This window comes from Desarmillaria tabescens, assembly GCF_030435595.1.
Source record: "Desarmillaria tabescens strain CCBAS 213 chromosome Unknown EV420scaffold_2, whole genome shotgun sequence".
NCBI lineage: Eukaryota > Fungi > Basidiomycota > Agaricomycetes > Agaricales > Physalacriaceae > Desarmillaria > Desarmillaria tabescens.
The window spans coordinates 951465-977089 of NW_026848301.1; the positions used below are offsets into that span (position 1 = coordinate 951465).

The 25625-nt window shown below is 48.0% G+C and overlaps 9 protein-coding genes across 9 annotated transcripts; 6 read left to right on the forward strand and 3 right to left on the reverse strand.

Moving 5' to 3' along the window:
- Nucleotides 1–1831: 1831 nt before the first annotated feature.
- Nucleotides 1832–4669, forward strand: EV420DRAFT_1502550 (Pkinase-domain-containing protein). The gene is made up of 9 exons (XM_060471127.1): nt 1832–2549; nt 2605–2716; nt 2793–3092; nt 3144–3253; nt 3310–3376; nt 3428–3516; nt 3569–3666; nt 3782–3923; nt 4079–4669. Exons 1-9 carry the CDS (start codon nt 1845–1847, stop codon nt 4247–4249), a joined length of 1794 nt encoding a protein of 597 aa, XP_060338315.1. The 5' UTR covers nt 1832–1844; the 3' UTR covers nt 4250–4669.
- A 98-nt stretch (nt 4670–4767) lies between these two features.
- Nucleotides 4768–6726, forward strand: EV420DRAFT_1616765 (HSF-type DNA-binding-domain-containing protein; the record flags this gene model as incomplete). The annotated part of the gene is made up of 5 exons (XM_060475160.1): nt 4768–4955; nt 5004–5154; nt 5211–5286; nt 5341–6579; nt 6647–6726. 5 exons carry the CDS (start codon nt 4768–4770, stop codon nt 6724–6726), a joined length of 1734 nt encoding a protein of 577 aa, XP_060338316.1.
- A 2247-nt stretch (nt 6727–8973) lies between these two features.
- Nucleotides 8974–10735, reverse strand: EV420DRAFT_1502555 (uncharacterized protein). Its single transcript, XM_060471128.1, has 3 exons — nt 10185–10735; nt 10042–10128; nt 8974–9925 (listed from the first exon to the last, which is right to left on the reverse strand). The coding sequence occupies exons 1-3, from the start codon at nt 10588–10590 to the stop codon at nt 9291–9293; spliced, it is 1128 nt and encodes a 375-aa protein (XP_060338317.1). The 5' UTR covers nt 10591–10735; the 3' UTR covers nt 8974–9290.
- A 303-nt stretch (nt 10736–11038) lies between these two features.
- EV420DRAFT_1635308 (uncharacterized protein) lies at nt 11039–11403 on the forward strand (the record flags this gene model as incomplete). Its single annotated transcript, XM_060476425.1, has 2 exons — nt 11039–11173; nt 11227–11403. The coding sequence occupies 2 exons, from the start codon at nt 11039–11041 to the stop codon at nt 11401–11403; spliced, it is 312 nt and encodes a 103-aa protein (XP_060338318.1).
- Nucleotides 11404–11502: 99 nt separating this feature from the next.
- Nucleotides 11503–12900, reverse strand: EV420DRAFT_1616766 (uncharacterized protein; the record flags this gene model as incomplete). Its single annotated transcript, XM_060475161.1, has 7 exons — nt 11503–11566; nt 11623–11698; nt 11753–11908; nt 11962–12293; nt 12348–12493; nt 12546–12717; nt 12752–12900. 7 exons carry the CDS (start codon nt 12898–12900, stop codon nt 11503–11505), a joined length of 1095 nt encoding a protein of 364 aa, XP_060338319.1.
- A 376-nt stretch (nt 12901–13276) lies between these two features.
- Nucleotides 13277–13848, forward strand: EV420DRAFT_1616767 (uncharacterized protein; the record flags this gene model as incomplete). The annotated part of the gene is made up of 5 exons (XM_060475162.1): nt 13277–13438; nt 13468–13508; nt 13567–13617; nt 13675–13735; nt 13801–13848. The coding sequence occupies 5 exons, from the start codon at nt 13277–13279 to the stop codon at nt 13846–13848; spliced, it is 363 nt and encodes a 120-aa protein (XP_060338320.1).
- Nucleotides 13849–17950: 4102 nt separating this feature from the next.
- On the forward strand, nt 17951–19474 carry EV420DRAFT_443141 (uncharacterized protein). Its single transcript, XM_060482144.1, has 13 exons — nt 17951–18013; nt 18073–18174; nt 18227–18245; nt 18318–18360; nt 18430–18443; nt 18491–18545; nt 18598–18647; nt 18696–18740; nt 18799–18833; nt 18883–18917; nt 18966–18991; nt 19047–19058; nt 19109–19474. Exons 2-13 carry the CDS (start codon nt 18135–18137, stop codon nt 19167–19169), a joined length of 435 nt encoding a protein of 144 aa, XP_060338321.1. The 5' UTR covers nt 17951–18013; nt 18073–18134; the 3' UTR covers nt 19170–19474.
- Nucleotides 19475–19892: 418 nt separating this feature from the next.
- Nucleotides 19893–22116, forward strand: EV420DRAFT_1685386 (Pkinase-domain-containing protein; the record flags this gene model as incomplete). Its single annotated transcript, XM_060479272.1, has 9 exons — nt 19893–19932; nt 19986–20247; nt 20299–20357; nt 20408–20445; nt 20543–20620; nt 20664–20682; nt 20734–20826; nt 20877–21419; nt 21470–22116. The coding sequence occupies 9 exons, from the start codon at nt 19893–19895 to the stop codon at nt 22114–22116; spliced, it is 1779 nt and encodes a 592-aa protein (XP_060338322.1).
- Nucleotides 22117–22750: 634 nt separating this feature from the next.
- On the reverse strand, nt 22751–25539 carry EV420DRAFT_1473815 (uncharacterized protein; the record flags this gene model as incomplete). The annotated part of the gene is made up of 9 exons (XM_060469173.1): nt 22751–22826; nt 23138–23212; nt 23252–23352; nt 23393–23502; nt 23561–23585; nt 23650–23722; nt 23794–23845; nt 24104–24338; nt 24403–25539. 9 exons carry the CDS (start codon nt 25537–25539, stop codon nt 22751–22753), a joined length of 1884 nt encoding a protein of 627 aa, XP_060338323.1.
- Nucleotides 25540–25625: the final 86 nt, after the last annotated feature.

Genomic DNA, 25625 nt, shown 5'->3' on the forward strand with positions numbered 1-25625 from the left:
TTTAAGCCCGCTTCATATATCTGTCAGACAGTAAGGCTTCGCGACCTATTCTTGTTATCCAGCAACCTTTCTTGAATCCAAAAAGGGCGACTTTCAGGACTCTGCTGGTGCTCGCCTCGGGCTCATCCGTTACTTTGCACATTGTGTACCCTTCTTCTGCATCATTCTATCAGTTTCCGTCATAACGACTAGACAACACTTACCTATGGTTTACAGCACCTCAGCCAATTCGCCTCTGATCTTACGCTAGGTTTACGACCGCAAGGCCTTGAGCCTCGTTGTCCATTCTCTTTGCATATCATCGCACGTCCCTGGACAGCAAACTTGTGCCGGAACCGATGGAAGTTCTTTGTCTTCTTTCGGACAGCTCTATTTAACTGCAATATTCAACGATCGTTCTCAGGCTGTCGATGACGCGTAAAGTCTCCTCACGATGTGTCAAAGCGAGCGTTCCTGGGCCTAAGGCTTTGAATCTAACGTTTATCCGAATATTTTGCTGGTCGGGCTTCTGTATTGGGACAGGTCCGGCGCTGCCTAATTTTCCATTGAAACCCTGGCTCGACTGACGTCTTTGTTCGGAAGTTGATGGTTCACACTCTATTTACTATCGGTACTACAACCCTGCTCGACTCTGAAGCCTGCATTGCAGCCTATTCTTCGGAAATTCCACTCCTCCACCTATTTGTTTATCTAAGTATTCCTATGCTCGCCTGCTGTCGTCGTTTCTATGGACCTCGGTTGTCTTCCCAACCTCGACTAATGCTTGTATGAACTCGGCATCAACTGCTGTGAGCCCGATAGGAAGAACCAGCAGGCTAAATCACTCTACTACGGAAGCTGTCGCAGCTCCCAGTGATATTCGATGCCAATGCTATCATTTTGCGCAAACATTTATCATGAATCCATTGGCAACCGAGACGGCATCTGAGCACCATTATCAATGTGGTGCACGTTCTAGGACCTGCCGATTCCTTGTGGAACTATTCAGTCGTTGCCCCATATGGCCAGCTAATCCGTACTACTGCATATGCAAAATGTGATTGTCGATTTTCTGCTGAAATTCTGATTAGTCCCGTGGAGGCTCTCGTTTACCAAGACAACTCTCAGGATCATGTGTTGAATTGCCCCTCCGACGATGATATATTGTTCTTGTTCTTAATAAGCTCTTCCGGGGAGCACGCGCACCTTCAGGGCCTTTTGTCGTCACAGCTACCGCGACGCGGACGCAGTAAAGACACTGTGGCTAGTCCATGCCAGGAGATCTGCAACTTCGGCCAGACCAAGTTTGGAATAATGTTCAAACCTTATAGAACTGCGGCAAACGTCTTGCTCGTAGTAATATAGTTCAAACCTTTATCATTTTTTGGATCATAGGCTTAAACAACTTGGGACTCCGCAGAATTGAAGCCTCCTATTCCCCACGGCAAATTAGTGTCAGTAAGACCTATGAATCTGATCAACTAAACGCTGTTTCAAGTGCAGTTTAGCACGATCAATACCCCGTTACATGTTTTGGACGGTCGTAGTCAGTGGAAGATAGACAGTGCAAGCTCGACATATTAATATGCAGCGCATTTAATGATCGGGGAACTTTGTTCTGCCCGGGAGCGCGTTAAGTAGCTGCTTTCCAGTTCTTCCGGACCGGTCAAGAGGCGCAAAGTATGTATATATGCAGTTTATCAGGTCTTCGTCAGCGCCAGTTCAGCCTGTTAGAGATGAATGAAGACTGAAAGACTCCCATACTAGTCACGGCGCCGTCGGCGCGATCTATGCTGACATAATAAGAGACTTAATTTGTGCGGTCAGGGCACCCTGAGAGCTCACCCTGTTCGCAGTGGTCAACGATGCCCCCAACGATAGATTCGTCATGGAAATCCGTCTTTCGCTTCAACAGCTCGTCCAAAAAACTGGCCGTTAATGCGTCAGTTACGGCGATGAGCTCGACGGTGAACACGGCGCCAACTTCAGTTTCTGCGCGTTCATCATATAATTCGTCAAACACCCAGTCCAGCGACTCGATACCCCAGTCATCGTCCAAGACTTCGAGACCGCGTACCAAATCCGAAAAACGACAGCGACCACCATACCCTAATACCCTTAATCATACACCTCCTCTTCCACAGCCTCACAAGGCGTTTTCCTCGCCTTCAACATCTTCGACAACCGCGACGAGCTCACGGCCCTTGCTTTCTCCAAAATCCATGACTCGCTTCATACGACGGGTGGCTTCGGCTCCCAATGCCAAGGGTCTCTTCCGAACTTCTGCACCGTCTCCATCAACACCCACAACAAGAAACGGTCTATTAGCTCCCTCCGACAATCCTCCGCCCTTGCCTCTCGCTACCACTTCTATGGAGAACGGAACAGACTCGCTAGAGACAATATCATCCGTGTCCTCGCGAGGCCAGGTCCCTGCTGCGACTTCGTCCAAGCTACCCTCACCTCCGTTCGGCAAGACTCGTCTGAGCACAAGTAATCTACACGACACTGGACCAGGCAAGGTTGCCTTCAGGCGAACGTACTCGAGTAATTCTATTAAGGTCCGTCAGGTGTGTATCATATGCTAAGTCGGTGCTTGTTACACGCCACTGATTGTCTCCCAAGGTTGAAGTCGGCCCTTCAAGTTTCGTCAAAGTCAAGCTCTTGGGTAAAGGTGATGTCGGCAAGGTCTACTTGGTCCGAGAGAAGAAGTCTGGGAAGTTGTTTGCAATGAAAGGTAACGTTAATGGCCATGATGCTAACACACATTCTACTAACCATCTATATTTTCTTCCTTCGTATTCTTCCTCTAGTTCTTTCTAAAAAAGAAATGATCGAGCGCAAAAAGATCAAGCGAGCTCTCACGGAGCAAGAGATTCTTGCGACTGCTAACCATCCCTTTATTGTCACCCTTCATCATTCATTCCAATCCCCTCTGTACCTGTATTTCTGTATGGAGTACTGTATGGGGGGAGAATTCTTTCGTGCACTGCAGACGCGTCCGGGCAAGTGTTTACCCGAAGAGTCAGCCCGATTTTATGCAGCTGAAGTAACCGCCGCGTTGGAGTACCTTCATCTTATGGGTTTTATATATCGAGATCTGAAACCGGAAAGTTAGTGCATTCCCCCTCCATTAACGCGCCGTTTTATTGACTGGTATGCAGACATACTATTACATCAATCTGGCCATATCATGCTCTCGGATTTCGACCTCGCGAAGCAATCGAACGATGTCGGCGCTATGCCTGCCATGGTCCATTCCGAGACAAATGGAGTGAGTCGACATAGTCTGTTTCCTGGCTCCGAGATGGTGATTGAACGTGTCGGAAGGTTCCATTAATCAATACAATGTCATGTACAGCGAATTTTCGGACAAATTCCTTCGTTGGTACAGAAGGTGCGTATCAATCCGTCAATGTCCATGCTCGATTAAATGACGTGTGCACAGAATACATCGCACCTGAAGTAATACTAGCGCAAGGTCATACAGCGGCTGTGGATTGGTGGACGTTGGGGATACTCATTTACGAGATGATAGTGAGTCTGGAATGCAGGATTAAGTGTAACGACCTCACACGCACGTACACAGTACGCAACAACACCATTCAAGGGGCAAGAGCGTTCAGATACGTTTAACAACATCCGGCTGATACCAGTTCATTTTCGGGAATCTCCCAAAGTGTCAGGGTGAGTGAAGAGAGTCCTTGCAGATTCCCTTTACTTTTTTGGAGTGCGCTGCTTGAGATTCGGATAATTGATGCCCGTTCCGAATTACGTGCTCAACGAATATCTTTTTGCCTAGTGCTGGGAAAGACTGTATCACGCGGCTTTTGGACAAGAACGAGCGGACGCGATTGGGTAGTCGAAGTGGTGCTAGTGAGGTGAAGCAGCATAAGTGGTTTGCAAAGATAAACTGGGGCCTGCTAAGGAATACTCGACCTCCGGTGAGTGGATAGCACAGATTCGTATTTTTTTTCTTCACTTTGGTGTGGGAGTCGGATTGATAATTCACACATGGGGTGACGATGGGCTCACGCGTTCAATCAGATTGTCTGGTTTTGATCTAGGCTGTCAACGGTACTAACGGACTATTGAATAGATTGTCCCGTCGTCGTCGAATGGAGTAGATGCAGTTAATTTCCGCCATCTGAAGGAGTCTCAGTCGTTGCACCTGGAAGGAGCACCTGGGACTAGTGATGGGATGGGGGCATCGGACGAAGACTTATTTGGCGCATTTTCAAGTGTTACCTTGCATTATGATGGAGAGTAGATTGTTTTGTTTTGCTAAATATACTAATGGGAACTGGATGGAACGAAGGGATCAAGAAAGACGGCACAGATAGCGATGTATACGGTATGTAGTGTATCTACGCACTGGCTACGCTAACACGGTGATACGCTACTTTGGATGGCTGGCTTTGCGTTTGGTGCTTTAGCTACGCTGGCAAACGTTCTGTATCGAAGAGCTGATGGCAGCAATGGCAGTGGCAGCGACCAGCGTGATACCTCGGCGCCGAGGCAGCAGAGTTTGGGTATATGTTACGGCATCGAGAGCCGGATCTGAGATGATCGATCTCATCTAGATTACCTAATCATTACGTCCTCGATCCTAACGGGTTAACGTGCTTTCTCCACCGCATTTTGTATTTTTGGGGCGATTTGGATGAAATAATAATTAATGATATTGGATAATAAGGATTAAATGGATTCAAAGTTATAACCGTTATAACGGGATAACGGGATGCGTCCTGCCCTCCTCGCCCTCCTCCATATTTAGCCCTCTCCTTCATGGCCGACCTCTATCCCCCAAGGCATTACTCTCAGCCTAACAACATGTTATACCCTTCTCAGCTCATCGACGACCACGACGACCATGACCTCCCTGACCCTGCCGCCAGTGGCGACCAAAAGTCCCAGCACCAGACACCCAAAAATGAGTCCAAGCCTCAGGCGACCTTTCTCACAAAACTCTACGCGTATGTTGCCTCTGCTCTCTCGTCAGTATCGTGCTGACTCGTCTTCAGCCTCCTAGAGCGACCAGAGAACCAGCATATGATACGCTGGGATCCACAGGGCGAACATATTATCGTCGAGCGACCTGAACAGCTTGCTCTACATGTTCTTCCCAGCATCTACCGCCAATCACGATTCGCTTCGTTCTCCCGCCAACTAAATGTAATTTCATATCCTGTCTACATCCCGAGCCATGCACCAATCTATCTCCCTTCTAGATCTACGGCTTCATGCGAAAGGTCAACCTGAGGAACGTCGACCCTGCAATCGACGATCCGGATGCAAGTACTTGGTGTATGTTCTTTTTCTTTATTTTCTATTGCTGTTGTGTTCAATCATGTCGCCTAGCTCACCCAACCTTGAACCGTCATTCTCCTCCTGAAGTCGTTGCCAACTTCAAGCGCCGTGTCCCGCCTCGGCTCCCAAAACCTCGCAAACGTGATACCCAGGAATCTCTCAGTATACCCCCACCTCGCTCAGCCATTGGCATGGGCCCTGTTCCCTTGTCTGTCCCTCAATCTCACAAAGTTGGTCCTATGGGCCGTGCTCGCGGCTTCTCTGCCCCAGGTTCCTACACACCTCTTTCGCAAAACGGTGCTGCCCCTGCTCCCGGTGGCTGGAACAGTCAGAACAACTACCGGTCTGCCTTGCCGCCTCTCACTGTTCCTTCTGACCCACCCACTCATATTTCGCAAAGTGGCATGTATAACCACGCGCCTTCGCACCACCCTGGCCACCATTCTCTTAGTCCGGCCGCCGACGAACCACCGTTCGCCTACGGAAATGCCAATCCATACCCGTCTTCGTATCAGGAGCCGCAAAACAGCAGCTGGTTCCCTCCTGTCAACAATGGGAGTTCGTCTCACAACGGCAGCCTGTCTTCGTTGCTTAACCCAAGTAGCAATGGAGGTTACTCTCGTCCCACGCCGACGATTAATACCTCGTATTCGTCGCCTTTCTCTTCTATGCCGATGCAGACTGAGCACTCTGCTTCATCACTTTCTCCGGATAGTCACAGCCGTCCCACGACCGGATATTCAATGTCTTCAGTTTCTTCAATGCCTTACCAAGATGAATACCATTCCAATTCTCGTCCTAGTTCAAGCCACCATCACAATCGGCCTATGACCCCTCCTCGCCCTACCTCCTCGTCAAAATCTCCCTATCCTTCCAACTCTCTTAGCATTCGCCGGGCCAGACGTCACAGCCAAGCGTTAAGTCCGTACCCGAGTCCCATGTACGATCATCCGTCGGAACACCAGCGTCCGTCGACATCTCCTCAACCGAGCAACGACCACCATCCTCACCATTCCCACTCACATCACAGTCCTGCCGGCGGCAATGTTCCCCGTGTTCGGAGCATGATCCAACTTCCGTCGGTCTTACCATCGGTTGACCATTATTCCTTCAGTCCCCAGGCTGAGTTTGCCTACTCGAGTCCGATGAATGACTACAGACCCTCCACATCGGGCGGACGGCCCTCGACAAGCACCTCCTCCATCTCCGCCGCTTCTCACACGTCGAGTTCTCAGGCAAACACACCTCCTGTCACGGAGGGATTCGGGAGTGAGACTGATATCAACCGATGTAAGTCGTTTAACTTGTCAAGCCCATCCATGTCACACTTTTGTTAATGACTTTCCGAAATACTCAGACTCACCGGATTTTGGATTCGTACAGATGAATGAACACTTGACTGGACCCGGTGCTGGTGCTTTTACCAAGGAGATCTAGACGCGCCTTCTACCCCTAGACGTTGGGAGCGATGCTTTTTTACGATTGATTGTGCAGACGAAATTTCTATTATTACTGATCACGACTCCCATCTCATACAGTTTGTCACCCCACTTGTCTTGTTGTTTTTGCTTTGCTGTCGCGGACTTTTATTTTTAAACATCGTCCTTCACTCTGTGTGTGTGTTGTATCTCTTTCTCATGTGTAGTACCCTTCATATTTTGACCATGTCACTGTATATCTTGACTCGGGTGGATATACCCTAGCATACGTATTTTCATTGCGGAAATGAACTGTTTCAATACAATGCATTGCACGGAGGTTTTTGGTGATGAGGGGTGGTCCGAGAGACCCTCATCGAGCGGTCCCCTTGCTCGGACCCATCACACCCCCAGGGAAAATTCCGAAGGCTATTCATAGCCTGGTGATTGGACCAAGATGGACTTTGCAGAGTTACAGCAGGGCAACTGCCCACGATATGAAGGTTCCGCATACGCAGCGATCACGGGCAAGGATTCCCATGCTGTTCTGACATGGGATATGTTACAAGCTGTTGGAACCAATTGCGGTTGACGGAGGCTGATTGCATGATTGATGGTGTCATATGTAGGGTAGGGGGGATTTTAGGTATCTTTGTAGATTGGATAATGGACTCTCGGCCAGGAAGGAATCTGATGCAATGGATTTATTTTTGAAGGTAGCCTCCGAATCGTTCCCGCAATGTCCGAACTGTTCATCATATGGACGTGTTGCCCATGTCGATCTGGCAGGCAGTTGCGCGACATCTTTTTAGCTCCCTTCATTTGCGATCTCCATAGCAGGCTCTGTCTCCTTAATATTATCGTCGGTACTTGTGATCAATTTTTGACTTGAATGTTCAACCCTCAAGCCGCGAAACGAGACTTGGCTGATTTCCATATATGATGGTCCCAATCGATCAGAAGCTAGGATTTTCGAAATTTGTTATTCCCAAGTGCTTAGCGATTCCCCGCATGTTCGCATCCGTGAACCGTATGAGGGAAAGCGTTTAAGGGAGGGGGAGCTGTTTCGGACGTTGTAGGGAGGGAGGGATAATACTCTTTGACGTGAATTTGTTGTGCTGTTACAGGCCTTGCCGTCTGGCGATAGGGGATCAATTAACGTCGATTAGATTCGATTGGCGCCTGCCAGTAGTACTAGGTTTAGGCTGGGAGCAATGATACAAAGAGGTACTAGTTGCTCAAGGACCAGAAACATGTAGCAAAACATTGTTGTTCATCAGCTACCAACGCAAGGGGAGCACACGAAGAACGATTAGAGGAAGTAGGGATGATGCTGTATACTTATCTTCCTTCTTTGCGACCCTGTCTCCTCTCCCCCTTCAAGTCGATCAACCTCCGAATGTCTTGGCACTAAATCTGCCGCCCGTGTCATCATCGCGTTCTGTGTGGCCACGGATACTTTTTCATCGTGTGTTTGGGACTATGTACTCTGATATGTTTTGAAATTGTTATTCCTGTCGTTTGTACGCCGGAACGTCAAACTGTTGGAGGGTTCCCGGCCACGCTTATCAGAGACCGAGAGAGCAACGGCCTGGGTGAAATAGTATAAGGTGAAATTACGAGCCAGAGTCCGTCCGTTCATGAATAAATATATCACTACGTTCCCCTACTGCAAGTTGCCGTTGCGATCATCGAGCCCGGCTATCTTTGTGACCATTAATTCAAAAATAAATGGTACTTAAGTCGTCTCCCAAATCGGGACATAAGCAAATAAATAAATAAGAGTTTGAAAACCCTGATGTGCGATCTTCTTTGAGAATCTTCTGATCGGCTCTCGTGGAGTTATCCCCGAATGGAAGGCTGGGCCATTGTTTTGGTTCGGCTTCGGGGCGGAGTGAGTGTGGCCTGTTGAAAGGAGACAGAGGGAGGTGAAGGCTAATGGGGGCGCAGGAGAGGCAAAGTTGTAACGGGGGCTCTAATTACGAGTATTCAAGTGACCGGAATTGAGAAGGCGGGCGTCGAGGCCCAGGAATTGATGCTCCTCCCCTTGAAGTGGTTCCGGACCTGCGATTACATTTACAAACGATCGTCGTAGAAGCGAGCGAAGCAAGGCCGGCGTACAACCACCCCCTGCCTGTCCGCCTACGTACAACCTTATTTTAACCCAATTTTAAGCGCTTTTACAACAAACTAAGTAACGTCAGCTTTTCGTGTGCCATTTACGATTAGACCGTCATTGTAGCTATCCGGCAGGAATACGTATTCCTGTTAATGAACGGATCCAGTCCAGGTCCTATCTGCGGTCTGCGGTGAATACCCGCCCTCAGTTCAAACAAAAATGCTCTTTAATTTTATTCCGTCTATCAAAAAACTGCCCGTAGATCCCTATATAACCATAGTGATAAAAAAGGCGAGGTCAACCACAACGCGGCGTAACACCATCAGAAGACGGAATGGTCTAAACAAAAATATAAACGAGTGTAATATGTATGGTCCAAGTAATGTTACGCGTAAGTTAAGTGATATGAGTGAGTACATAGGCGAAAACAGAAACGAAATTATACAACGAGTCCATTTAATCGTTCAAGTAACTAATACCTGTTGCGTCCTAAACGGCGACTCTGCCATCTCATCAGCATCGATGTCGTCCATCGTCAATCCGGCTTCTACGTCGCCTCTTGGAGATAGGAAAGCAACTCGCTCTTCCGAATCCGCTTGCCGTATCGCCGGAAAGTCATCTTCCAACTCTTCGTCGACTGCTTTGCGTGCAACATACGACAAATACACCAAAATCGCCACACAGAGTCCGATACCGAGATACGTCCACATGTGTGCTACCGTATCCGAACTGGTATCCTTCTCTGCACCCTGATCAGCATATGATGATGGCGTCACATGATAGTCCTTAAACGAATGTATCGACGCGCCAACACTAGTATGAATGATCACTTTAAATAGCGATAGTGCAGTGCAGATGGTATAGGTACGGAGGGAAAGCGTGGGTGCGGCGGCAAGGAGGCAGTTCATGACATTGTAGGGGTATGGTGCGAGGCGAATAAGGAAAAGGAGTTTGGGTCGCTTTTCAATGGCGCGAACAACGCGCTTCATTGTACAAGCTGAGTCTAGCCAACGTGTGATGGTATCGTTGAGGAGAGATCGAGAGACTGTGAAGACAACGAGGGCGCCTGCTAAAGCAGAAAAGTAGGATATTACAGCGCCTGTCCAGAGCCCAAACGTATACCCGGAAAGAATGATAAGAGTGGAATATCAACGGAATGGGAGCTGCGGATATGATTAGATATCGGTGAATTGCCTGGCATACACACGTGCTTACGGATTGTAGTTAGAAATATCAAAATGAAAAGAACGGCGTGGCCATAATGTTCATCGGCCTGTAGCCACCGCGACAATTCATCCAGAGCTGTGTAGTGGGTATTTATGAGTGATATGAAATGTAGATCAAGGCGAATGACTGACCTGAAAACACTTCTGTTTTATAGAGAGCGATCGCAAAGACGAAAGCAAGGCTGGTTATGCCGTATAAGATGATTGGAACCCAAGGCTTCAGTAGATTAGCTATCCGTAGACCCCGGGGGCGAGTGTAGTTGTTTGAATGGTGACGCATTGATCTTGGACGCGTTAAGATAAGCCTAGGTGTAGGCTGCGAAGAGCCTGCGGGAACGGCAGACTGCGGAGAACTGTGGTCAGGAGAAGACGGTCGCTTCTCGTTGAGCTCTGGCTCACTGTCCTGGGAGACATGAAGATATCGAAAGGGCGACTGGGACTGGCGATGGACTGGCGACGAGTCCCTGGATAGTGAACGGACGGGTGAAGAGGAGACTTGAAGGATATCGAGAGCAGGCTGGCGATGTAAGCTGTCCATGGAAACCAGTCCGTGGTAAGAAGGCCAGGTAAAGGGAGCTCTGGCGAAATAAAAGGCAGGCGAGCTGGCAGTTGTCGGGGTGGAGCGAAACTAAAGAAATCGCAGTGCTTTAGTGCCAGGCAACAGTCACGCGTGACGTCACAGAATATTTCACCCCTTTGGGTCGCTCGCGTCTGTCAGGCTGTCACTGGTTTTACTCTTCGTCGACAGTGCCAGTACGTTTAGCAGTTTGCGATACTAGGAGCCGAAGCAAGGTCATTCATTCATTGGAAAGAAGGTGGGTCTTTTGTGTGTTCTGTATTTTCCTGGAATTACGAATGGGGAAATGATATTCCGGGCCTGAACCAGTGCTCCAAAATCACGCCTTATCGCAAAAAGTCGCAGCTGAGTTCCAGGTTAGCATCTTGCACGTTTGTTGCTCCACCTGACTCAGTCACTGTTTCCAGTCATGAGGTCTTTCTTTCCTCGCCGGCCCCTTGCTGTCCGTCGGTACAGTACCCAACGATCCCCTCATGCTCAGTGGTATGCGGACCTCGTCCCTGCCATGGTTCCAATTACTCTTCTAGGCTCTGCCGTATATCTTGTACGTTCCTATCAGAGGCGCTGGTCCTATTTATAGTCATCCCCGTACTCTAGGGCCTCCAACTCGTCCAGACCTCCCTGTCTCATGAAAAATTTCTCGATGACGCCAATAGGCGCGTAAAAGAACTCGAAGCAGAGGTCGAGTCACTTCACGCCGCCCGCCAACAATCCCAACAACCTTCTGTGTCTGAAACGCCGTCTCAAGCACCATCGCGCTGGCGTTTCTGGTAGCAATCAGACCTCCATGCTCATGTGATAGCAAATAATAGCAGAAAACATATATCTAAATACAAGAGAAACAAAACAGATGCCGCAGCATAGATGGAACCCCTACAATGTCACTGATAACGCCTTTGCTAGTGAATTCTTGTGTCGATCAAACAGTTTTGCAGAACTGAGGATACGCGGTCAAGACACGAAATGATACTGATACCTGAAATAGAAACCTACCTCAGGATAGCCGCCATGAGACCCGTAAACGCCTTGACTGGCTCTCGCCCCCGTTTGAAATGGAACAAATCATATGCTATATAGCAAGTCAATGTCCGCGGTCGAATCCACTCTCTGAACACTCACAGACGAAGATCAGGTCCATGGACCAGTTTGGCTCTCGTGATCTGCAGCCAATAATCCTGCTTCTGCAATCTTTCCAGCTCCTTCTCATCAATCTTCGATATTTTGGGTTTTGATTTCGCAGTAGCACCTGACATGGACTCCTTGTATAAACGGGATTCCACTACAGCCTATATCAGCGTCGTGATCCATGAAAGTGGGATAAAAAGCGCCGACCTTCAGACTGCAATCCCCCAATCATTTGTCGCTCCACTCCATTTTCCACTAGCCCCACCAGGGTGGAAAGCAACCAACACCAATCGGCAAATTTGCCGGCACGTTCGCCTGTGCGTTTGCCCAAAAGACCTATTAGGGAAAGCGCGTACATGTCGTCGGCGAACGCGTTGACAAGTTCAAGTAGTACCGGAGGTGGTGCATGGAGAATAGCGTGTAGAAGTGGTCGAGAAGGCTTTGCCTTTGAAGATGACGCAGCGAAGGGAATAGGAGCAGAATTCTGGGCCATTATTGCTGTCAGCGGGGTCAACCAGTTGAAGAGAAGGAGCAGCTTTCTATGGTATTGCTCAGTTGCAATATTGGGAGGTCAACACATATCGTACACATACCTTGAGAAAGAAAATCCCGATATCGTGGATTCTAGGCGCTTAACGAGACCTTGTTCCCAAGGCGAGCGCGTCTTGCTTCTCAGTAGTCTTCCTGTGAAAGATTTGTGGAAATAGAGATACATCCGGAGTGAGTACTGGATTAGTTTCTGAACAGACACTGTTAGGCAGGTACTCCGAACAAAGTGGTGAATACCATACGAAAGCCTTGTCCCGACCATTGCTCGTCAACACCATTTCTCTCCATACTTCCTCCCGTAAAATCCTCTTCTCAGCCTCCTTCATCTTGTCGCTGTCGTCATCCACGTAGTCAATGTCAACCTCGGCCTTGCCATCTTCTTGTTGTTCCTCCTCAGTCTTCTCAGTGTATATACTGCTTGAATGTACGTGGTGAGATGATGACTGACACGACAGACGTCCGTGGGGTGCGTGGTGGATGGGAGGAGAGCGGATTCATAGTGAACGATGCGCTGGTATCATACATAGATGAATAAAATTGGCCATCGTCGTCGGTATCGTGCGAAGGCGAAGGCGAAGGGAAGGATATTGAAGACATGTTGATTGGATATGGGTCGCTACCTCAGGCTGCAGCGGACGTTGACAGAAGGTGAATTCAACAGCCAGTGACTGCGTTGCGCGCTGGTGGCGCCAGACGTGAAACTCGGTAAAAGACACGTGCTGGCCAAATAGGAAACAACTCGAAGCAATAATATTGCCTCGCGTCTTGTCCACAGAATTAAAAACACGGAAAACTTGCAAGATCTTTACAGAACGTTTTCTATGAATGTAATAGCCGACAGTCTGCAACTGGAGTCTGCAAGAAAATGAAAGCGGACCCTCGGTAATAGAGGTTGCTGCCAAATACGAACCAAACAAACGCGTCACACTTTCTCGTCGCCCTGAAGATTCGAGCGGTGAACCTGTTCACGACTATGGCGAACCCGGCTGGCCTGCGCTCTCCTCCAACGCCACGTTCCGAGGTATCCTCACCACGACCAAAGTTCGACGCTGAGCTCTTGAAGGCCTACATGAAGAAACTAATGTCGACAACCCTCCATTCTGCAGTCTGGCCGGAGCCACGGGAACGGGACCGGGTCAAAGCCTGGATAAGGAAATAGGAGAGCGCGTAAAGGAACGCATGGTCGAAATACAGAAAACAGGATTGTGAGCGACTCTCACGCGCAACACATGTGGACTGCCAATAACCGCAACGCGTTTCCAGCAAGTATATCGTGTTAACTCAGATTAACGAAAATCTGGGTCAGGGTGGTCGGTGAGGCTCTCCGTTCGTGGGTATACTGACCTTGACATTGATTCCGTTTGATGGTAGAGCGGACATGGTATGCCACTGGGAAGATTCGGACGTTGTCGCCCAAGAGGTATTTTCGAATGTACGTTCACGTTATCGCGATCGACCGCTGAAATGTTTCGTACGACTCATCGGATGTCCTATCAGGATTCAGTCATCTGTATCTGTATAGCGTTTGCAGTACGCACCGTCTGATTTCTCCGTTTATGCTTTTGGTTTTCCCCATACCCATTCACCGACTCAATGCCATTGTTTCCGATGATACCCCCTCTATTCAATGCACCGCACATATGGTAGGCCGGAACCATCAACCCGACTTTCGTTAACTGTACTTGCTTCAACACGACTTCCCACTCCTACTATTTTTCCATCATCAGATCTTGTTCACAGCTAAATCTTTCGTCTTCTGCCGCAAATTGCCCTACAATACGTTGTCGCCGTTCTCTCGAAGATCAGAAGCCATCTCGATCTTTCCGATGCAGTGGTTTATTTGTGTCGTCTTTGAACCCACGGATGACAGCTTCGTTCACACCAGGATCACACCAATCAGGATGCCTATCGGCATCTGATCCTCGTCATCCAAGCTCGTACGAGCATGAACTACTGCTGTGAAAACTACCGAGAGCGCGGGTTTTTATTTGCCTGCCATGAAATGCCTCAAAGGTGTTCTCACGATGTTATGCTGTTCATATAGGTAGGTTTCACAACACTGTCTCTGTTTGTCGACCGCGGTAGTTTTCTTACGTGTTGATCTCACGTTGATTGGCCCGGCAAAGAAGATACTCCCCCCATCTTCAATGCTCTTGAACCCTGAGCTGCTTGTTCGGCGCATTGGACTCCAGTTGTGTAGGAGGTCTCGTGTAGCTGCTGTTGTGATGGTCCCCCTTCTTTCTCCCACCCGCTCCTGGTCTTGTGCTGTGATAAACAAAGAAGCCCCTACTAACCGTCTGATCTGCAGTCACAAAAGAGGCAAAAACGCTTTCATCGGAAGAGCTCCGGATGGAAAGTTCCTCCTGGATCCCCGTCGTTGGGTACTTGGTGCAATGAATACGAACGGGCCAGATGCATATGCATATGTTCGATTTCAATCAACTACATTGAATCGCAAAATCAGAATTGCCATCGACAGCTCTCGTTGAAAGGAATATAGTTTTATTCTGGGGTTCGGCGTCACTTTTGCTCGTGCCCGTGCTTTCTCATAAGTGGGTAATCACATGCCGTCTCTGTTGACCATAATATCATTGTGCTAGCGCAGATTGAGGCACAGCCACTGTGTCTTCATTTTAACAAGGTTCCGGTGGTAACCTCCGAACTTTGGTTCTTTTTGGTGCTCTAGATTGAGGTAGGGCTTCGGAGAGGGATTGGGAGGATCACTATGATCAGATCAGATATGCACAACCCGCAGAGACGAAGGGCAACCCCTTAAAGATAGGGTGACGCGATTGTTCGGCGCTCGCGAGGACATAAGTGAGTTGTTTAACCGGTTTTCTTTGGTGGAAAACATAATCATTTTGAAAAATGTTTAAGTCTTTTTCGTAACACCGAGACGACAAAGATCCGGATTCGAACCAAGAAAGTCCCACGTACGACTCGATCCCATCATGTTTCTGTTTGTTGAACAAGTTTTTGCTCCATCGTTTTGCCTATCGCCATTAACGTACCGGCGGTTGCGCTTTTCGTCTTGATTCGGTGTAACAGTGCATCGTAAATCCAACTGGTCCCGGCATAGCTGTGGAAAGCTGTTACGTGACAATGTGCCCAAGTATGTATAGCAGCAGATCATCATTATGCCCTGGTGCTTTTAGAGTTGCGACTACTGGCGGTGGCAACTAGCGAATTTCGAGCCGTAGCGAATCATTCATGGATTGCATATGACCCATCGCATATGAAATTCGACCGAGGACATGCGTATACGTACTCCTCTAAATTTCATCAGAAGGATGTGTTACTTCGACTGAGTGCGCATGCGTTGTCATTCCTTGCGGAGGTATCACTCGTATATCGGTCATCGGGGAGGCGGAAATCACATTAACATGTTACTTAGGTCAAGTGGATTTGTTTCAGATGTAGAGTATTCACAATGTCAGATTTTGAATTGTCGCAGTAGTACGCAAAGAGATCTGGACGCAAATCGTTATGGGATGAACGTTGAAACGAATGGTCCTGGAACGAGACGAGTATTCAGTTCAGCCGAGATCATCATATTCAACGGTAGAGCAGTTTTCCGGAATTGAAACCCCGTCGTGTTCCGTGAGGATGCTCAGTCATTCATCCATCTCGTACTCCGCCCCGACTCGTTTAACCTGGTGACTAGAGACTTGTGCTCGTGATGATGATTGGGTTGGGTGAGTATCACCCGATGACTTGTCCGTCAGGCGGATCGATAGGCAATGCTGAGACTCTGTTGGATTGCTGTATTGCTGCCGCAGAGGACGCAGTCCAAGTGCGAGGAGATAAGGCATCTGGGTCAATTCGACGGAGCGGAATTCGGTTAGGTGTTTAGAAATGCCCATGACTGTCGATAATAGTTTGGTACGTGGAGCCCACTGTTATGGAAGAGCATCGGCCCCTGGCTTAGTGCATCTTTCACGTATGCTCAGAGCTGGGCCTGAGCTCGAGGAGCGCGGAATGGCCCGAGTCAATGTCACGTACAATTTACCACGACTGTTATGAATCGATGATGAATCAATAATGAATTACAGGCTGTTTCCGTAGTCAGAACATGGATACCAAGTGCTGCGGTTTCCCTGGTGCGGTTCCGGCTCAAGATTGCGTGGAAGATTCGAGGAAGAATACGCTGGGAAGCAATCATTTGGAAGGCGGTGGCTGTACAGGCTGTTTGCCCACAAAGTTGCCGGACCGAGAGCTCTTGAACTTCTTCTCTTCCGTCCCCTCTTCCAGGTACACGCTTCGCGAACGATCTGCGAACTGCCTTCGCTCTTCTTCGTCTTTTAATTATGGTTTGACCGCCGAAACACGCTGCAGCGCGTCCAACCAATGAAGAAATTCGAGTCTCTGGCATCTACCACGTCTGGACCTAGAGTTGGTTATCGACGTTCGACCTTGGAAACGTTTTACGTCTTAGAAAAGGATCTCATTGTCCTATTGGGAGGATAGTCGGCTATGGTAGAGTTAGTAATCGGTGCTTATTGACGATCTAGGAGCCTGAAAGATTCTATCAGGTCAGTACCGAACTATGTTCCCTGAATGGCTACAAAGTACCAAGTCCACCGCTCAAGCCAAGGGTCTCGATACTTGTGTAATATCTACGCAGCCCTAGTCGAAATTGGATATGCTCGTTCTCGACCGGTATGAAATATTAGGGAACTTCGTAATATGCCTCGATGGACCAATAACCTTTGTTTGACAGGCGCACGGGACATCAGTACTTCAGTAGTACAAATCGGTGGAGCATGTATCGGTGGCAACAATTTCAACTGGTAGCTCCGCCGGCACTATGCTATTGGTTCTAATGGAATACAGGTGTTACATAAATGCGGATAAGTATCGACTGTGGACTTCATAATCCACCATCCCGCGAACCTCACAATATTTACCATAGCGATTATCGTGAGAAATTTGTCCTGGCAAGACATTTCAACCGCTCTTCCGAACCCCATCTTTCTAGAGGCTCACTGAAAGTGCGAGCAGATATCATCCTTATAACCCCACTTCACCCGTGACAAATTGCTACAGCACCCAATCTTTTGACATGCATCTGGACCAGTAAGAGGCTTTCTCGGCGAACAATTCAATGGAACCTGATCACCATCAGATTTTCCCTCACTGCCCTCCACTGCCTCATGAGTCATCACAGCCCTGAACTCTGGTCAGTTTGAGAGGGCGCATGCTTACTACTATTCGTGGGTTATGCATCCCCAGGGTCTTGCTCGAATCTGCCGCCAGGAATGAAAATCCCCAGCAACATTGTTCAAATTGCAAGGATCATATTCCTATTGGTGTCTACTTCATCTCAGCATTGGAATGGGGTTTGCAAAAGCTCCGAGTCTTACACGTGCAATCCGCCGAATTGAAAACTACTGATACGCTGGCGCGACGGACACGGACGTTAGTATGTATAATCGGGGCGCTCATGTTCCAATGGAAACCCAGTTCTATACTTGTACCAAAACGTCCTTGGATGCCGGATAAACATATATTTTGTAGATGAAGACGGGGGTGGGGATTGCCAGTAAATTGTGAACAACAAACATGTTCTTGCCGATCCAGCGCAACGCCCGCACCAGTCGTTATCGGTGACCCTTGCCAGGAAGTTATTCATACATTGTACTTGTCTTATACGGCTAAAGATGTCAGTGTTTCCGCAGCCTACCCGCAGGTTACTCGCAAATTGATGGTGGTGGTATCTACCTCCGGATGAAGCGTCTATTTCGGAAGATGCTTACTAGTACAAGTTAGAAAACGCACCATTAAAGAGTTGCTTCTCGTGTTTCAAACTACCACCCCCAGCTTGACTTGAAATGTTTGCTTCCTCTCCGACTTTTGAATATCCCTTCTGGGGTGAGTGTTCACCTTCGGATGATGCTAATCGTATTTATTAAAATTTCTTCAGGATTCGTTTTGTCAATTTTGTATGTATCGGCATTTAATTAGCTTTCGGGCCTAGGCAGATGAACATTTCAGCCTCTTCGGTGTGATATTAGTTCAGACGTGGCAGTACTACAGAGACTACGACAAGGATCGATGGTATGTGCGCGTATTTGTAAGTCCCCATGCTACCATGGACCGCGTTTAGTAAATTAATTCTCATCACAGGTCGCGGTTTTATTGTAAGCATTATCCCATCTCCAGAGCATGACATCTAAAGTGTATGTAGTCTATTGAATTGCACAAGCACGGCGTTGCATATAGTAGTTGCTCGATCGCTCTTGGCACGTTTTCTCCCTACTCTATTCCTCTCTGGGGCTTATGGCATCTTATTAGTTTCTCGCAGCTGATGTCAAAGCAATGGATTTCTTGGATGCATACTCTCTGTGAGTGGAGTGGTATCGATCAGCTCAAAACTTACGGCAATCCCTTAGCTTCATGACTGCAGACAATATCATCATGTGCATTGTTTTTTTCTTGTCAGTGACTGCTGCCGCTCTTCCTTTTATTGAGGCTTGATCGAGTATGGTTGTCTAGGATCCAGCTGTTTTTTCTATCAAGAATCTACTTTCGTGAGCATTTTAGCATATATTGAGATGATGACAATATCAATATACACAGTTCGTCCGAATGGCCACTGGATGCTAGGAGCCTTGGTTAGTATCGCTCTTCGATTCGCCTATCACGTCCTAACATCAAGCTAGGTTTTGTGTTCAACAGGGTACATTTGGTGAATATAGCGTTACAGTCCATCATCATCCCACTAATGGTGCGAATTTTATAAGCGGCTGGAATTGGTAGGTCGATAAAAGATTGTGTAGTTTGCAACTGATCCTCTTCGATACAGTGTTGTATACTTTCAATACACCCTCAAATCGGATGGTACTATGTTTCCCTTTCAGAGTTAGAGGTCAGTAAATAACAAGTTTATAGATATACTGGACTTACGGGCCAGCCATGTTTTCTGACGTTGTGATGTGCGCATATTACTGGTGGATATTCGCCCTGTTGCGATCCGACATCCGACAGTAAGAACCAAGATCTTATAGACTATGGGGGACTGAAAGATCGACGTTTAGAACGAGAACGGTCCTGAAACGGCTACGACTGTACACTGCTGCACGAGGCTTGTTGGTTACTATATCACAGACGATCTGCTTTATTCTTCATGTCATACAACCCAGCCAGCTGCGATGGTGAAGCTTTAGATATCTAGCGAATGCCAGCATCTAACTGCGTGTTCGCCGCAGGGTATTGGTACATTGGAACCTATCCGGAATCTCGGTGTTTTCAACTAGTTGGTCCCCTCCATTTTTCGCATATCCATTTAGCTAATATTCTCCTTTGACAGTTGCTCTGTATGTCGAATACAAAAGTGATGATTCTAAAAAACTGATTAGAAATTGCACAGGCTGAACGCGAGAGGTGCATTGAGGGAGAAGATGAACGAAGAGATATATGACTTGGAGTCGCATTTGGAATTTTCTAGTTGAATAGTGACTATGTAAACTAATGTTATGGTCGAGAGGCTTGAAAATGACGTAGCGACGGGTGACGTCAATCTGCCACCGGATTTCCTCATCGGTAAATACAGTCATCAGACTCCAACAGACCTTCCTCATCTCACCACCATGCCCTCATCTGCGACTGGCGTCGTCGACGCCTTCAAGAGTAAGACTCCTCTTTGATGCTCCCGCTGTCTCACATAGTGAACGACCTTCTAGACCTCATTCGACATGGAAAACATCATCACCACCACCAGCAGGCTCGAAACGACGAAACTTCAGCCCCAGGATCACAACGTGCTCCTACCCAACATGACCAGCAACATAAAGTACCCGAAAAACGTCATATAGAAAAAGAGAACGCTGAAGTAGCACACCGGGAGGCAGCCCAGATTATTGTTCAGGAAGAACGAGAGGCAAAGGCTCAAATGCCCACATACAAGGGTCTTGAGAACTTCCAGCTCATCGAAAAGATGGGAGAGTACGTCCGTTTTAACGTTGGTATTAAACGCCATGTTCACATTATCTGCAGTGGTGCCTTTTCAAACGTATACAAGGCCATCGACTTGACGACGCAGAAGAACGTAGCTGGTATGGGCATTGTGTCCGATTAGCTCAAGGTTCTGACAGAATTTTCGCAGTGAAAGTGGTCAGAAAATATGAGCTTACCGCGTCTCAGGTGAGTGCACGCCTTCTGTTTTCCATCTCTTCCATCCCCCATCTTGCCTCCAACTGACTCCTTTGTCTATTACGCGTGGGTTTACTCCATCATTTAGGATGGAGATAAGCATCTCAACCCGAAATTCAAGAAGAAGCCTCGCGTAACAGAGGTGCCGTTGTTCAATCTCTTCTGTGTTTGTTTTTCATAGTGTTAAATCCTGACTCTTCTTCTACCAGCGCGCAAACATCCTCAAAGGTGCGTTTCCAACCAATAGGGGTTCATTTAACTTATCGAATTTGGTTGCAGAGGTCCAAATCATGCGCGGGACACACCATCCTGCTATCGTCAAGCTCGTGTCTTTCTCTGAATCGCCTGAACACTATTTTCTTGTCCTTGAACGTGAGATACGTTTTCTGTTGCAATGCATTGCTGACGCTTACTGCATCTAGTGATGGAGGGTGGCGAACTTTTCCACCAAATCGTCAAATTAACCTACTTTTCCGAAAATCTGTCACGGCACGTTATCTTGCAAGTTGCTCAGGGTATTCGGTATCTGCACGAAGAACGTGGTGTTGTCCACCGTGACATTAAGCCAGAAAATCTACTGTTCGAACGAATTCCGATAATACCTTCGAAGCAACCAGTTCACCGGCCTTATGATGAGGAGAAAGAAGACGAGGGCGAATTCATACCTGGCGTAGGCGGTGGCGGCATCGGTAGAGTCAAAATTGCTGATTTCGGTCTAAGCAAAGTTGTTTGGAACGAAGAGACGATGACGCCTTGCGGTACAGTTGGTTATACTGCGCCGGAGATCGTTAAAGATGAAAGATACAGCAAAAGCGTTGACATGTGGGCTTTGGGATGTGTTTTGTACACGCTATTGTGCGGATTTCCTCCCTTCTACGACGAGAGCATCGGTGTCTTGACAGAAAAGGTCGCACGAGGGTATTACACTTTTTTGAGTCCGTGGTGGGATGATATCAGCGCCAGCGGTAAGCTTTCTGGAATTCAACCAAAACATGCACATTTACCCTTTTCATAGCCAAAGATCTTATTCAACATCTGCTCTGCGTTGATCCCGCGCAACGTTATACCATTGACGAATTTCTTGCCCATCCTTGGTGTAACGCTGCTCCTGCACCACCACCACCTCCCACGCCATTCATTTATAACAATCCTCCTTTATCGGCACCGCTCGACTCTCCATTATTATCAGCCGCTCGCGGAGGCCGCGTTGAAGGTCGCAGTCCCGGCCTAGCTACCCTTAAAGAGGCCTTCGACATCACTTACGCCGTACATCGCATGGAAGAAGAAGGAGCTCGCCGGCGGAAGTACAAGGGTCGAGGTGGAGCAGGCGCACGTGGATTCTTGCAGGGACTTAACGAAAACGATGAGGAAGAAGAGGAAGAAGAGGAAGATATTCAGCGTATCAAGGCGTCATCTTCCGTAGCGACTGACAACGCGCAACGCGCTAGCAATGTTTCCGCTGCTGTGTCGACGTCTCCAAGCTCAAAAACACGACGGGCAGGACCCGGAATATTTGAGCTTGATATGGATAGCGCGACATTGTTGGGGCGGAGACATAAACGAGTCCCCGGTGCGAGTAGTCCGCTGGCTGGTAAACCCTTCAACAATGCGTCTTTACGGCAAGACGCAATCGTGGACCCTGGAAGCCCCATGCGCGTTTGATACCTGCATTGTATTCGCTATCACCCTTGCCGACTCGTCGTCTCATGATCCTTTCGGTCAATGGATAATGTCATCCGCAGGTCATACTGGTAGTGCGTTATACCCGATATTACTACCTGATTTATAGCTTGAACCCTCAGACAACCCCGTTACATTCTCTTTTTTCATTCAAGGACAGCGCATATACGTTTGTATACATCCTCATATAGCATGTATGTATCGTGACTTCTGTACAGGTAGGATATTGTATTCCAATAATGCTACACCCATACAACCGTGTTCTGTTACTGCTCTCCGATATTTATCGTTTCTTAGAAGCAATACACGCTGAAGCTTTGACTATCTATTCTTTATTCGGTCATGGGATGTGTCTGCACTCACGTCTCGAACGGGAGACGAGTGGATTGAATCTAAACATAAGGAAATAGGGGATTTGCATTGGCTGATAGGTATCCTTCACACCTTGCAACCCGGGCCTAGTTGTGACGTACAGATTTTGTAGTTTGGGATACCTAAGTTCTTTCTTCACGGGGGTCACTCCGGTCCTGCAGTCTTGTCATTTTACTTCGAGCCATTGGACTTGAAGTCTACGGATGCAGACCTGGTGGAATTAAAAACTCTGTTCCCCAATGTCTCATTTAGTATTGAGGACACCCATAAGTCGGAGAGCACAGACGATTCCTATTTTGAAATCATCGGAGTAGGAACCTCTATTTTGAAAAAAAAAAAAAAGATAATATTAACTTTATCTTTGCGCGGAACGGTGAGATGTAGCAGGGGTCAAAGTCTGAACATGAGAACAATCGATGAGGATATCCACAAACCAATTACGTCACGTAATCTGTCCATTGTGCGACCCGAAGGCATTTAGTCCGGCAGGCAGACAGTGCGCTTTTCGCCGTGAGCAACAAACTGACGCCGTCCAGTTCTTCGGTGTGGGGAAGAAGAGGGGAAAAGCTGGAAAAAGATGCCCTTCGATTGTCGATCAGACTTCTTCCAAAGAAAGGTGCAATGGACTCACTGGTCCCGACGCGAAGTTAAGACGGAGGAAGAATCGCTTTCTTCCGAGGTGTTTAGTTTAACCTTTGGGATAAACCTGGTAACCTAAGTTTGCCGTGGGGTCGGCCGGACGTACTTGCATGTGTGATTGGTACAGTTTTCGGGGTGCTTCACAAATAGCACCTTATCGTCCATACTTAGTCCTTGCGGTCCAGTTTCATTCGAGGCCAAGGTAGGCTGCGGGGGAATTGTTCAAGCGTAGTGTGGCATAATGCACCGACTCTGGCGGTTCTAACGAGTGAGATTCCCAGAGTGTGCCTGCACCGCGCGCACTTCTAGCCGCATGCCGTCGATCGAAAAGAAGAACGATCGTATGAATTCGAATCACTGTAAAGCTTTCATGGAAAGAATTCACAAGAATTAGTATTACTTATCGATCACGAACGTGCGGTTGTACTTTGTTCCTGATCCTAATGGGGTGAGAACAAAACAGTGGATAAAAATGAGTTGATGATGGCGTCCAGATGTACTCACAGCATATGTACCAATGAAGCGGATTAAAATATCCCATTCTAGGAGTGAGGAGTTAGCAGATGTACGGTTAAGGCTCGAGAGGGAATGGAATTGGGTGATCCGCGGAACACCAGTCCACAGAGGTAAAACGGCGTATGTACTTACCCTACAGTGACCGTTAAAGCACGGAAAAGGCATGGATTCCAACTGGGCATAACTGCGATCCCGGAGCTAGCAGGTACAAAATTTTACGCATACGGCCTGAGAGAGCACCGCGGAGCTGGATCAACATACACCACAGTTGTATGGGGAATTGCCAGGTCATATCATGCGACCGTACGCGGGTTTTCATTTCATTTCGATTAATAATGCGATAGACCGTGAATTGCTGAGTACCAAAATGAGAAAGACCATTATAACGAGTCAACCATAAACCCAAGAGATTAGAACCAGTCGTAACGAACACTGAGATAACCTGTAGAAAGAAACCCCCTTTGTGTTCCCTGCCCCTTTAGACGGGAAGATTTCACCCAAGTCATCCAATAGTTGTCTGGGAAGTGCAAATACACATTCCGCAACGCGGGATATTTCCCCGTAAGGGTATCTATCACTTCGCGGCCTTCAACATAATCCGATGCTATCATGGAGATGATGACAAGATGTTGAAGGTCTGGAGACAGGACCATGTTCAGGAGTGCACGATGGAACGGCTGCACGAAGACGTGAACACGAAATGACTACTAAAACACTGAATAGATCACGGAACGGACTTACTTCTTTAGTCAATGCATACATTGGCTCCTGAGCCTGGGTTTGTAAGGGAAGTACGAAAGATAGGGAGCGAAGCCGGGGAAATAATGATGCAATGGATCCACATAACGCTTTGGTAGGGAAGGCGCGAAGCTGCATCGACTGGAGATCCGGGGCACAAGTTTGCAGCATAGGCAGATCTTGCAAGAGGTCGAACATGTCGCATGTCCTACCCCATCTATCACCCATCACCCTGATATGCCGCAGTTGTCTCTGCTCCTCCAAGAGAGACTTAAGCAGGTAATGCGGCCCGTCGTAGGCTAAAAGGGGAACGGTGCATGGTGGAGGAAGAATGGTGAGCGCGTGAGGACCTCGAGAAGATGGCAGAATGCACAACTCCATCAAACCTGGACACTTTGAGAGTGCAAGGGGTAGAAGCTCAGATTTGACCACCTGCTCGTCGCCTTGGAGGGTGATGGATTTCAACGCCGCTAATTCCTGTATCATGGTGATCTCCTCTAAAGCGTCAAGGGAAGACCATTTGGAGTGTAGATGGAGGGTAGATAGAGTGCTGATATTGATTATAGATAACCAATGTTGGGGAGCACGCAAACGGGGATCCTCGAAACAACGGACATGTAGGCTCTGTGTGGACCATTTGCGCTGCAGATCACTGTCTGCAAGACTGACAATCGCACAAGCGGTAAGTGACAGACGTTTTAGGGGACGACACTGGGAGATGTCTCGGGCACGTTGTGGAGCGATAACCACATTCGTAAGAGACAGTTCTTCGAGCTCGGAGAAATCAGCGAGATGGGCACAAAGGCTGTCAAAGACTGGCTCGAAATCATGATCTGGCCAAGTCACGAACTCCACTTTGCACGTCTGAACAAATGATGCGATACGCGGTGAGCTGTAGAAATCGTAACGCTGGATGGTATCCGCCAGACCGATCCGTTGACCCGTCTTGAGAAAATGGAGCATGGCATCCCGGTCATTGTTGGCAACGAGGGAAAATGATTGGAAGAGATGGGGCTGGGCCATCCATCTGAACGAGCGTGACGCCAACGCTGCATTTCTGAGCCCTTCTAACGAAAGAAAACGAAAAATAAATTCGCAAACTTCCACAGGCAGATCGCCACCGTCCACAATCTTCGCCATCAGGTGATTCTGACTGAGTGCAAGTTATATTCGAGACAAGACAGCAGAATCAACAAGGACTACTTGCATGCGACGTGTTGTGGCCC